The 14,149-nt window shown below is 35.6% G+C and overlaps 1 protein-coding gene and 2 non-coding genes across 3 annotated transcripts; 1 reads left to right on the top strand and 2 right to left on the bottom strand.

Moving 5' to 3' along the window:
• Positions 1 to 8,148: 8,148 nt before the first annotated feature.
• Positions 8,149 to 8,222, bottom strand: TRNAW-CCA (transfer RNA tryptophan (anticodon CCA)). The gene has a single exon. It is a non-coding gene; the product is annotated as a tRNA-Trp (tRNA).
• A 138-nt stretch (positions 8,223 to 8,360) lies between these two features.
• On the bottom strand, positions 8,361 to 8,434 carry TRNAP-UGG (transfer RNA proline (anticodon UGG)). Its single transcript has one exon. It is a non-coding gene; the product is annotated as a tRNA-Pro (tRNA).
• A 4,625-nt stretch (positions 8,435 to 13,059) lies between these two features.
• On the top strand, positions 13,060 to 13,566 carry LOC141035936 (photosystem II CP47 reaction center protein-like; the record flags this gene model as incomplete). Its single annotated transcript, XM_073506353.1, has 2 exons — positions 13,060 to 13,126; positions 13,390 to 13,566. Coding segments are annotated over exons 1-2 (244 nt in total), but the record flags the coding sequence as incomplete, so codon positions are not given.
• Positions 13,567 to 14,149: the final 583 nt, after the last annotated feature.

The raw sequence follows: 14,149 nt of genomic DNA, 5'->3' as shown, positions 1-14,149 counted from the left end.
CTATTAAACCAAAATTGGGATTATCCGCAAAAAATTATGGTAGAGCGTGTTATGAGTGTCTACGTGGTGGACTTGATTTTACCAAAGATGATGAAAACGTAAACTCACAACCATTTATGCGCTGGAGAGACCGTTTTGTCTTTTGTGCCGAAGCTATTTATAAATCACAGGCCGAAACCGGTGAAATCAAGGGGCATTACTTGAATGCGACTGCGGGTACATGTGAAGAAATGATTAAGAGAGCTGTATTTGCAAGAGAATTAGGGGTTCCTATTGTAATGCATGACTACTTAACTGGGGGATTCACCGCAAATACTACTTTGGCTCATTATTGCCGCGACAATGGCCTACTTCTTCACATTCACCGTGCAATGCATGCAGTTATTGATAGACAGAAAAATCATGGTATGCATTTCCGTGTATTAGCTAAAGCATTGCGTATGTCTGGGGGAGATCATATCCACTCCGGTACAGTAGTAGGTAAGTTAGAAGGGGAACGCGAAATGACTTTAGGTTTTGTTGATTTATTGCGCGATGATTTTATTGAAAAAGATCGTGCTCGCGGTATCTTTTTCACTCAGGACTGGGTATCCATGCCAGGTGTTATACCGGTAGCTTCAGGTGGTATTCATGTTTGGCATATGCCAGCTCTGACCGAAATCTTTGGGGACGATTCTGTATTACAATTTGGTGGAGGAACTTTAGGACATCCTTGGGGAAATGCACCTGGTGCAGCAGCTAATCGAGTGGCTTTAGAAGCCTGTGTACAAGCTCGTAACGAAGGGCGCGATCTTGCTCGCGAAGGTAATGAAATTATCCGAGCAGCTTGCAAATGGAGTCCTGAACTAGCCGCAGCTTGTGAAGTATGGAAGGCGATCAAATTCGAGTTCGAGCCGGTAGATACTATTGATTAACTAGATAAAACTAAAGATAAAGAAGGTATAAATAAAAAAGAAACGAAATAAAAAGAGAAAAAAATCAGTTATGAAATGCAGTAATTCTTCTTTATTCTTCTAATTGATTGCAATTAAACTCGGCTCAATCTTTTTTAGAAAAAAAAAAGATTGAGCCGAATAAAAATAGATCATGATATGATCATGAGACTTGACAAATCGAGATTCGTCTATTCTATATATCTAGAATATATATATTAAGGTATAATACAATAAAGAAATACAAATAAAATAATAAAATAATAAAATATAGTATTATCAATTGTATGCGCTTCTAGAGAAGTATGTATGCAGGAAGTAAATTCTAACCGCTTTCTTTTGAATCCAATTTCAAATTAGATTAGAAAGATAGAAAGGCCATGAGGATGGGAAAATCAAAATAAAATCTTTTTAATTAGTTCTCCTTTTTTGGAATTTTCTTATTATCCTTTCATTTTTTTTACAGAATATTTTTCAAACTAAAAATAAAAAATACAATACAATAGTCAATATTCCTTATAATAGATATACTTAATTATATCATAAGAATCTTAAGATATTTTTCGACTAGATAGAAATAGTAAATTTGAATTGAGACACCTATTCCATGACGGATTTAAACTTACCTTCTATTTTCGTGCCTTTAGTAGGCTTAGTATTTCCGGCAATTGCAATGACTTCTTTATTTCTTTATGTGCAAAAAAAATAAGATTGTCTAGTATTTTTTAGTGTAAGTAATATAATATGGTAGGGTATGTGGCTTTTTCTACACACACTTTCTACACACAAATGAAAAACGGTTATGGATGCGGATATAGGCTACGAGCATAAATGCATGAATATGCAGAGCCAGGTATAGCGAGTTTTTATTTTATTTATTTTAATTGAATCAACGAATATTTTTTGAATAGAAAGTCAATGTATCTAACCTATTATTTCACAGGAGTACTAGTTGCTGAAGGCGATTTCAGAATCAAAAAAAGTAAAGTCAAAATTATTTAGCTTATTCTCTCAATTTCAATCGACCGCTGCTGGATTTAGTATATCTAATATGAATTGGCGATCAGAACACATATGGGTAGAACTTCTAAAAGGTTCTCGAAAAAGGGGTAATTTTTTCTGGGCCTGTATTCTTTTTCTAGGTTCACTAGGATTCTTATCGGTTGGGATTTCCAGTTATCTTGGTAAGAATATTATATCTATACTTCCATCTCAAGAAATTCTTTTTTTTCCGCAGGGGGTCGTGATGTCTTTCTACGGAATCGCAGGCCTATTCATTAGCTCCTACTTGTGGTGTACTATTTTGTGGAATGTAGGTAGTGGTTATGACCGATTCGATAGAAAAGAGGGAATAGTGTGCATTTTTCGTTGGGGATTCCCTGGAATAAAACGTCGCGTCTTCCTTCGATTCCTTATGCGGGATATCCAATCAATTAGAATTCAGGTTAAAGAGGGTCTTTATCCTCGTCGTATTCTTTATATGGAAATCCGGGGCCAGGGGATCATTCCTTGACTCGTACTGATGATCAATTTTTTACTCCACGAGAAATTGAACAAAAAGCTGCCGAATTGGCCTATTTCTTGCGCGTACCAATTGAAGTATTTTGAGGTATCTTTTTTGAACTGAGTTGAATGAAGAAAAGAAGAATTGGAAGAAGAAAAGTTTTCTCAACACGGGGAGGAAGTCCCTTCTAAATTGGATTTGTTATTGTAAGGGGATTTTTAAGTATTTATCTAAAGGAAGGAACAAACGAGGATAAGAGAAATTTGCTTTTAATTTTTTTTTATCCAAGTGAGATATATCGCATACTATTCTTCTTTTTTCATCCGAAAGGGCTTTTTTTTTATTCTATTTCACTATTTCATTCCATCTAGATCTAAGAAAGAACCCAATGCACTGAAATTCCACTACTAACTAATATACAAAAAAGAAGAATAGATACAGGGTATCAAACCTATATAGTTTTTGCTTCAAAGAAATAGAAATATCATGAAATAGAAATATCATCATATAGAGTCAGGGAATGGAATAGAGTCAGCGAATGAAGCATATTCATTAACAACTCCATTTACGGATCAAAAATGAAAAAAAAGAAAGCATTGCCTTCTTTACTATATCTTGTATTTATCGTACTTTTGCCTTGGGGGGTCTCTTCCTCATTTAACAAATGTCTGGAACTTTGGATTAAGAATTGGTGGAATACCAGGCAATCCGAAACTCTCTTAACTGATATTCAAGAGAAAAGGATTCTAGAAAGATTCATAGAATTAGAAGAACTTTCTCTCTTGGACGAGATGATAAAAGGGAAACTAAAGACACATGTACAAAAACCTCCTACAGGAATACACAAGGAAATAATACAATGGGTCAAAATAAATAATGAGGATCATCTCCATACCATTTTGCATTTCTCGACAAATATAATCTGTTTGGCTATTCTAAGTGGTTCTTTTTTTCTGGGTAAAGAGGAACTTGTCATTTTGAATTCTTGGGTTCAGGAATTCTTCTATAATTTAAATGACTCAATAAAAGCTTTTTTTATTCTTTTAGTTACTGATTTTTTTGGTTGGATTTCACTCCACCCGTGGTTGGGAACTAGTAATTCGTTGGGTCTACAACGATTTTTGGATGGGCTCCTAACGAGCTTATTTTCACTATTTTTGTTTGTAGTTTTCCAGTAATTCTAGATACATGTTTGAAATTTTGGGTCTTTTTTTGTTTAAATCGTCTATCTCCTTCGCTTGTAGTCATTTATCATTCAATTAGTGAAGCATAAATTCATTTGATCTCCCGATATTAATATTAATCAAATTAGCAAGCATCTTTTTTTAGAAAGAAAGCCCTTTTCCATTTTAGCAAAATTCTTTCTATTTATACGCTACTTTAAGGTATTCATCATTGCAGTACAACTGTTGCAGTAGAATGACAACAGATTCGTGTATAGGGAACTAGATTAGCTTAGCTACCTATCTAATTTATTGTAGAAATTCTGGGATCTGCGATTGGACATGGAAAATAGAAATACTTTTTCTTGGGTAAAGGAACAGATAACTCGATCGATTTCTGTAGCGATCATGATATACGTAATAACTCGGACATCTATTTCAAATGCATATCCCATTTTTGCGCAGCAGGGTTATGAAAACCCACGAGAAGCAACTGGACGAATTGTATGTGCCAATTGCCATTTAGCTAGCAAGCCCGTCGATATTGAAGTTCCCCAAGCTGTGCTTCCCGATACTGTATTTGAAGCAGTTCTTCGAATTCCTTATGATATGCAATTGAAACAAGTTCTTGCTAATGGAAAAAAGGGAGGGTTGAATGTAGGTGCTGTTCTTATTTTGCCCGAGGGATTCGAATTAGCGCCGCCCGATCGTATTTCCCCTGAGTTAAAAGAAAAGATAGGAAATCTTGCTTTTCAGAGTTATCGTCCCGATAAAAAAAACATTCTTGTGATAGGCCCTGTTCCGGTAAGAAATATAGTGAAATTGTCCTTTCCCATTCTTTCCCCTGATCCTGCTACGAAGAAAGATGCTCATTTCTTAAAATATCCCATATATGTAGGGGGGAAACCGAGGAAGAGGACAGATCTATCCTGATGGTAGCAAGAGTAACAATACAGTCTATAATGCTACGTCAACAGGTATAGTAAGAAAAATACTACGTAAAGAAAAGGGGGGGTATGAAATATCCATAGTTGATGCAATCAGATGGACGCCAAGTGATTGATATTATACCTCCCGGACCAGAACTTCTTGTTTCAGAGGGGGGAATCCATCAAGCTTGATCAACCATTAACAAGCAATCCTAATGTGGGAGGTTTTGGTCAGGGGGACGCAGAAATCGTGCTTCAGGATCCATTACGTGTCCAAGGCCTTTTGTTCTTCTTCGCATCCGTTATTTTGGCACAAGTTTTTTTGGTTCTCAAAAAGAAACAGTTTGAAAAGGTTCAATTGTACGAAATGAATTTCTAGGTCCCGGGATTTCTTACCATCAAGTTGGTAAAAAGCCTCGATTTATTGGCAATTGCTAGAATTATCTATGATCTATTTTTGGAAATCCTTTTTTTGTTTAGACTGCTTTTTGTTTATGAGATGTCTGGAATTCCTTATTTATATCCATGCAAAAGAAGAGAATCCAAGGCAAAGGCGAGAACAATAAAATTAAAATTTCTTCCTTTTCGGAGGGATTGCAGGTCTTCTTAATCGTCTATTCGGCACAAGAAAAAGGCTTTTTCTTGTGCCGATTCTTCTTGTATCAAAATAAGAATCCTTTTTCTTCCTAATTCGTCAAAGATTACTATTTCTTCTTTATTCGGGTCTGTCTCTTGGACCTCTTTTTCTTTTGCTTAGGTTTAGCCGAGGTAGTGGACAAACAGAGGGGAAGAAAATATGGCGGGGGAAAAATTTTCTTGTGATTGTGAGCAAATTGCTTGGCTTGTTTAATTAAGTTCAACTTCAAATTTACAGAAATTTTGCAAAAAAAAAGTAAACTCTTCCATTGAAGGTTTTTTTTTATTTTTAGGCTAGTTGAATAGTTTTGATTAAGGTTTTATTAGTTTATTACTCGAAACTAAATCAAGGATTTTCAGGATACTTCCTTCGTGGAATAAGATATTGGATCCTCGAGTGATCTCTTTTTCTTGTTGCTTCATAAGAGTGAATCGAATAGATTCAATTCGCGTTATAAGAGTAAAAATTCCGCGGGTCCTTTCCGCTCTAATCAGATAAAGGGGGGTAAGGACCCGCTAAGCTCCTACTTTTTCATGTTTACAATCTGGTCCCTCCGATAGATGAACCCAATCCAGAATATGAACCATAAAAGAAAACACCTACTAAACCAATCACAGCAATACCAGCTACAGTACCTATCAGCCAAAGAGGAATTCTTCCAGTAGTATCGGCCATTTCCCCTACTTTCCTCCACATTTTATCAATTGGTCATGCTAGAGACAAAAACAGTCATGGTAGTTATAAGGATGGTATCCTTCCAAATGGGATAAGAGAATTCTTATTAGTCTCTTTCTTTCTCTCAATTGAAGAAGTAATTGGAAAATAAAACAGCAAGTACAAAAATGAGTAATAAACCCCAGTATAGACTGGTACGATTCAATTCAACATTTTGTTCATTCGGTTTGATTGTGTCATAGTTCTATAGTTGGAATTTGTTTTATCGTTGGATGAACTGCATTGCTGATATTGATCCCAAGAAAAAAACAGTAGGTACAGCTAGTCCGTGAATAGCCAGCCATCGCACTGTAAAAATAGGATAGGTTCGATCTATGGTCATTGAGGGCCTCCTAAAAGGATCTACTAAATTCATCGAGTTGTTCTAAAGAATCAAAACGGTCGGTTATTAACGGAATTCCTTGTCGGCTTTCCGTGAAATACTCGTTTGGCCTAGGACTTCCAAACACGTCATAAGCTAAACCCGTACTGACAAATAACCAACCCGCAATGAATAGGGAAGGTATAGTAATGCTATGAATAACCCAGTATCGAATACTGGTAATAATATCAGCAAAAGAACGTTCTCCCGTGCTTCCAGACATGCTGAACTCCCAAAATTTTTGTACATTCAAAAAAGGAATTGATTCCGTAAAAGATGGATCGACCAGTAAATAGAAAATTACTGATATTTCATCCTTGTGAGATTGTCAATTTTGTACCAAAGGTGTATTTTGAGTATACCGAATTAGTATAGCTATCCTTCCTATGGCACAGCAATCTGGTTTTGCCTGGTTCCGAAACATAATTACTTTTTTATTTTTTTTGTCTATAGGTAAGCTATATGTTATTCAAGGCATCAATAGAAAACCCCATTTTTGTAGGTTCTACTTACTTTTCATGGCTTCGGAATATATAGAGTAATTCGGATAGCAGCCAAAATCTTGGGAAAATCTAAGTTAATGATCAATAGGTTTGGATAAATAATTTAGGAAGGATATTCTCATACTGACACAATACAAGGACAAGTATATGTGAAATCTATCCTTTCATAATTCGTAATTCATCCTTGTATTGTTTGTTGGATTAGGTCTAACTTTCTTGACCAAACTGCGAGCGCGGAACTTTACGAGATGAAATAGGGAAAGACAGAAGATAGAATAGAACTTAAAAGGATAATTGAAGTGACTCGTCTTCGAATCTACTTTGGTTGGAGTTCGAAAAAGGAATAAAAATAAAGTAAATTCAAGGAAGAGCTTTCTTTTTTTTTTTAACAGCCCCTTGGCAGGTCGTGGAATGCTTTTGTTCTCCTCTTATTCCATATGGAATACAATCAGTTAAAATAAGAAGGAATAGGGGAATATTCGATCGTTCACTCCAAAACGAGGGTCCTATTGAAAAAGAAATTATCCAAAATAGAAAGAAGTTTTTTTTTCAATTCAATTGTTTATTTATCTCTTATTCAAAAATTTCCCTGAAAATTGAATGAAAAAATGAAATTCAATGGGGTTAGATGATCTAGTTCTTAATATTATTACTTTACTCAATTGACAAATTCCACAACAAATCTCTTGATTCGGAATTAGGGACTCATGTATCATCTGATGAATCCACTTTCTTTTACACTTCTGTATCTTACTCTACCTTGTTTTTTAGTATTATCTAAAATAACTGATGAATTCTGAATTTTCCATAACTTAGGTAAATGCTTTACCAACATATGTAGTGTAGTAAAAAAAATAAATGGAATTTAACTCTTTCATGCTTACTTTAACTAGTTATTTTGGTTTTCTACTGGCTGCTTTAACTATAACCCCAGCTCTATTTATTGGCTTGAACAAGATACGCCTTATTTGAATTGACTGAATAATTATAATTCAGAAAAGAAAAATCTTTCTTTGGGATTCCTGGCATTCTACGACTCTTTTCCAGACTAATTAGGAATTCTTTTCTTGGTCATTGAGATTCGTGGATAATTTAGAGTACTATTTAGGGATAGATCGTACCTCTTTTTTTATCCCCTCGAACAAATCGAAATGATTGAAGTTTTTCTATTTGGAATCGTCTTAGGCCTAATTCCTATTACTTTAGCGGGATTATTCGTGACTGCGTATTTGCAATACAGGCGTGGGGATCAGTTGGATCTTTGATTGAGTCATTTTTTTTGATTGACCTCCTCCAGACCAGAGAGGAGGTCAAATTGAAATTGGAGTTACAATTCAATTTTGTTAAGTTATTTTACTCTGCTTCGACATAAAATAGATGGAATCACGCTCTGTAGGATTTGAACCTACGACATCGGGTTTTGGAGACCCGCGTTCTACCGAACTGAACTAAGAGCGCTTTCATTCATTCAAAAGAAAATCTTTTTCTATTCCTAATGTATCTCACGTACGTATAGTCTCCACAAATTCAAGTTATACCCACTTTACTTTAATTGATCTCGTCGCTACTGCCTATAAAGAAGAAAGAAGTAATAGGTAGGGATGACAGGATTTGAACCTGTGACATTTTGTACCCAAAACAAACGCGCTACCAAGCTGCGCTACATCCCTTTTCCAAATTAAATTGTTGTACAATGCCATTGTACACAATTCCTGTCTTCTTTCCACATCATAATTTTCTTCTTCTTTCTATTTTCTTCTTCTTTCTTTCTCTATCTATATATAGAACCCTCGTGTCATTTCTTCTTTTTGGTCTCATATAATTAAGGAATTATATACATATAAAATCCAATATAATTTCGCCTATAAAAGAAGGATTACTTTTCCTTGCTAATATATAGGAAGAAGGGGTCATCTTTTTCTTTTTTAGGGATAGGAAAATTTCGTCGATATGGTTCATTTTATATATAGCATAACAATCTTGGGCAAGAGTTTATGATCATATATGTATTCCAACAAGGAAGGAGGATTTTCAATGCGGGATATAAAAACATATCTCTCTGTAGCACCCGTGCTAAGTACTCTATGGTTGGTGCTTTAGCAGGTTTATTGATAGAAATTAATCGTTTATTCCCAGATGCTTTGTCATTCCCTTTTTTTTAATTCTAGTTATTGCTATGGGAGGGATAGATTTCTTCGTGATATGACAAAATTTGATCCTTTTCAATCTTTTTTTAGTATCGGAAGGAAAAAGAAAGAAAAGATGGATTGGGTTGAACCTCAGAGTCATTAAAAATTTTGTAAACCCCATTTTTGAAATAGAAATTCAATTTAAAGGGGTACCCAAGCTAAATAAGGCCTCAGAAATCAGAGCATAGAAAAGGTGGGGCTGGCTAATTAAATGAAAGGATTTCGAACCAAAATCTTTGCTAATTCGACAAGGATTGTATTCTTTAATTATTTCTCTATTTTTTATTACTTAATTTAAGAATAAAAAAAAATTATTCTAATGAATTTTATTCTTCTTCTTCGGATTCAAAATAGAAGAATAAAAGAATAAGTAGAAGAATTAAGTTAAGTCAATCCAAAAAGAAAAGGAGGTTCATGGCCAAGGGAAAAGATGTTAGAATCAGAGTTATTTTGGAATGCATCAGTTGTGTTCGAAAAGGTGCCAATGAGGAATCGACGGGGATTTCTAGATATAGTACTCAAAAGAATCGCCACAATACACCCGGACAATTAGAATTCAAAAAATTTTGTCGTTATTGTCGCAAGCATACGACTCATCACGAAATAAAGAAATAGGAACATCGTGTGTTCGATCTTTCCAAACAACAGAAAGAGTAAGAACTTCATATTTAATATATAAGAAAACATAGTATAGAATACAAAATACAAATCAACTCATCTGATTTCCGGTAGATATTATTTCATATGTATAGAGGGTATTCATATACTATAATATGAATCAAATAAGATATGGATCAAAGAAAAACTACTTCTTCTGGATCCTAAATTAATAAAATAAAGAAGTGAATTTTCAAATTTTCAAATTTTAAATAAGGAATAAATCATGTATACATCTAAACAACCTTTTCTTAAATCTAAGCAACCCTTTAGTAAATCCAAGCAAACTTTTAATAAATCCAAGCAACCCTTTCGTAAATCCAAGCAAACTTTTCGTAAATTCAAGCAACCTTTTCGTAAATCTAAACAACCTTTTCGTAGGCGTCCCCGGATTGGCCCGGGAGATCGAATTGATTATAGAAACATGAGTTTAATTAATAGATTTATTAGTGAACAAGGAAAAATATTATCGAGACGAATAAATAGATTAACCTTGAAACAACAACGATTAATTACTCTTGCTATAAAACAGGCTCGTATTTTATCTTTCTTACCGTTTCGTAACTATGAGAACGAAAAGCAATTTCAAGCCCAGTCAATTTCAATAATTACAGGTTCTAGACCCAGAAAAAATAGACATATTCCTCAATTAACGCAAAAGTACAATTCCAATCGAAACTTAAGAAACAACAACCAAAATTTAAGAAACAACAACCGGAACTTAAGTTCCGATTGTTGATGTTTTATTCGAATTCGAAAGGGCCAGACCTATATATATTATAAAGAAAGTAATCCAGCTCGTTGATTCCTACCACTTAATCTTAATTTATTGTATCTTCCCGGAGAGGGAACTCCGGAATTCATCTTTTATTATTCCAGTATATTACTTTATTTATACCTTAATTGATGATCTTTATTTATTGGAAATCGTGTAAAGATTATTTGGATTTGATACAGCTACTTGTGCAAGCATTTTACGATTAAGAATCAATTTCTTCTTGTACAGGTTGTGTATTAATTTACTATAACTATCGAATACTTTATATACCCGCGTTGCTGCGTTTATCCGAGTGATCCACAAACGACGAAAATCCCTCTTTTGCCTACCTCTATCTCGATGAGAGGAAACAAAAGCTCTTTTTACCTGTTGGGTAATCATTCGATTAAGTCTTAAATGAGCCCCTCTAAAGTTTGAGGCAAATGAACGCATTTTTGTTCGTCGTCTCCGGCTATATATCCTCGCGGAACTCTGGTCATTGAATCAAATTAACCTTAATGAATAACTAATGATTTCTCTTCTTTTAGCCACCCTTTTCTCATTAATAACAAAACTAATTATTCCGATATATAAATATTAATTCCAATGGCTTTTGCTATAGTAACCTCCAACCACGATTTTTTATTCCACTCCGTTCAGTTATTTCTATACGAAATAACAAATTCATTCTAATAATACTAAAAAAAATAGTGGGTTCCATCGTTTCTATGGTTCCCTTTTAAACGGTGAGGCCCTCTCTATACACCGGAGCCCTTTCTTTCATCAAAAGGTATTGCGAACTTGTATAGTCCACATTCTTTGGCTCTACCTATCCATTATAGAGTAAATAGCTCTTTTCACAATAAGAGTTATCCATACAGTGACGGTATTTAATTATGAAAGTTGGCTAAGTAGCTGACCCTGTTAGTCCGTTCTTTTAAGATAAAGGAGCATAAGCCTTTTTCTTTTTATTACTATTTCCTCCGCTTAATGGATAACCATTTGCTACCAATGGGAGAATTGCTTCTTATTTCCAATTTAGATAATTGGATTTGCACCAAAGGAAACCATAAATTCCATATACCATAGAAATCTAGGATAGAGAAGCTATATCCTATTCATTGGTACTAATCATGGATACTTCAATTTTTTTATATTTGTTTGAAGTCATGATCTGAACGAGTCGCACATACACCCTAGCACATGTTCCTCGACGCTGAGGGCATCCTTTAAGCGCGGCCGTTTTTCGAGCATTTCGTATTGGCTGTCTTGCGTTTCTAATAAGTTGTTTAACCGTCGGCATGTTGTATGTATATAGAAAAAAATGGATTGGTTTAGATCCATCTTAACCTGATGATTGCTCATCATGAAGTCTTTCTATTTTCTATTAAATCGAGGAAAACACGAATTTAGCTGTGAAATAACTTTACAAGAAATCCGGACACTACAATCCTTAACATTTCTGGAAACCACACTGGATCAGTATCGCAGTGCTTGTCAATCATTTCATCCCCTACAATATCGACAAGTCCATAAGCTTTGGCTTCGTCTGCTGACATAAAAACATCCCTTTCCATGTCTTCGGATACAACCCAAAAAGGCTTGCCTGTTCTTACTGCATAAACCCTTGTGATCATTTCGCGAACTTTGTGTAACTCTTCTACTTCTAGTAAAAATTCTGGTGTCCTTGCCCGATAATAAGCACTAGCAGGTTGGTGAAGCATAATCCTCGCGTGAGGAATGCTATACGCTTGGTGGGTTCTCCTCCAAGCAGAATGAAGGACGCCATGGAGGCGGCTATTCCGAGGCATATTGTATATATATCTGGTGTCACCGTTTGCATCGTATCAAAAATAGCCATTCCTGAGATTAGCCACCCGCCTGGGGAGTTTATAAACAAAAAATATCACTAATTCCATCTTCTATACTCAGATATACCATGAGACCTGTAATATGATTCGTGATCTCGCAACGAATCTCTTGACCTAAAAAAAGTGTCCTTTCTCGATACATAACATTGTATAAGTCAACCCAAGTCGCTTCTTCATCTCCAGGAATCCGGTAAGGTACTTTTGGAACACCAATGGGCATATTAGATTAATATTATTAAATTTAAGTAAGAAAACCACACTTTAATATGGAAACGTAAGAATGGAACAGAAAGAAGAATCCGCAGTTTATTGTCTTAATTTTTATTCTTATTCTATATGAATACTATAGATTCTATTAATACGTAGATTGAAAGGTTATACATATAAGGAATGTAAGACAGATTGAATAAAGAAAAAGGAATGGGTGATTCGAATGCTAAACAAAGAGGGGTAGCGATCTATTCTTCGTTTTTTCCAAATTGGCCAAGTTACCCATTGCATATTGGCACTTATCGAGTATAGAATAGATCTGCTTCTCTTTCTTCTTATGAACAGAATTGGCTTCTTATTTTTAATGGAATGAAATAAATATTCGCGCTTTCTGACACAGAATCCCCTAGAAGGGTTAGGTACATAGGATATGGATAGTCTTTTTCAATGCGATAAAATAAAGCGACATCGTGTCTATTTTTCTTTGCTAAAGGGGTATTTCCATGGGTTTGCCTTGGTATCGTGTTCATACTGTCGTATTGAATGATCCGGGTCGATTGCTTGCGGTGCATATAATGCACACAGCTCTAGTTTCTGGTTGGGCTGGCTCAATGGCTTTATACGAATTAGCAGTTTTTGATCCCTCTGATCCTGTTCTGGATCCAATGTGGAGACAAGGTATGTTCGTAATTCCCTTCATGACTCGTTTAGGAATAACGGATTCGTGGGTGGTTGGAGTATTTCAGGAGGAACTGTAACAAATCCGGGTATTTGGAGTTATGAAGGTGTGGCAGGTACGCATATTGTGTTTTCTGGCTTGTGTTTCTTGGCAGCGATCTGGCATTGGGTATATTGGGACCTAGAAATATTCTCTGATGAGCGGACGGGAAAACCCTCTTTGGATTTGCCCAAGATCTTTGGAATTCATTTATTTCTTGCAGGGGTGGCTTGCTTTGGCTTTGGGGCATTTCATGTAACGGGTTTGTATGGTCCTGGGATATGGGTATCCGATCCTTATGGACTAACTGGAAAAGTACAAGCTGTAAATCCAGCGTGGGGTGCAGAAGGTTTTGATCCTTTTGTTCCGGGGGGAATAGCTTCTCATCATATTGCTGCGGGTACATTGGGTATATTAGCGGGCTTATTCCATCTTAGTGTCCGTCCGCCTCAACGTCTATATAAAGGATTACGTATGGGCAATATTGAAACTGTACTTTCCAGTAGTATCGCTGCTGTTTTTTTGCAGCTTTCGTAGTTGCTGGAACTATGTGGTATGGGTCAGCAACGACCCCAATCGAATTATTTGGGCCTACTCGTTATCAGTGGGATCAGGGATACTTTCAGCAAGAAATATATCGAAGAGTTAGCAATGGTTTAGCCGAAAATCTTAGTTTATCAGAAGCTTGGTCTAAAATTCCGAAAAATTAGCCTTTTATGATTATATTGGTAATAATCCGGCAAAAGGGGGATTATTCAGAGCAGGCTCAATGGACAATGGGATGGAATAGCTGTTGGATGGTTAGGACATCCCGTCTTTAGAGATAAAGAAGGACGTGAGCTTTTTGTACGCCGTATGCCTACTTTTTTTGAAACATTTCCGGTTGTTTTGGTAGATGAGGAGGGAATTGTTAGAGCAGACGTTCCTTTTAGAAGAGCAGAATCCAAATATAGTGTTGAACAAGTAGGTGTAACGGTGGAGTT

This window comes from Aegilops tauschii, unplaced genomic scaffold (genome assembly GCF_002575655.3).
Source record: "Aegilops tauschii subsp. strangulata cultivar AL8/78 unplaced genomic scaffold, Aet v6.0 ptg000958l_obj, whole genome shotgun sequence".
In the NCBI taxonomy this organism is placed as follows: domain Eukaryota; kingdom Viridiplantae; phylum Streptophyta; class Magnoliopsida; order Poales; family Poaceae; genus Aegilops; species Aegilops tauschii.
The sequence above is the reverse complement of the archived record's forward strand: the minus strand, read 5'-3'. Positions and strand labels throughout refer to the sequence as shown.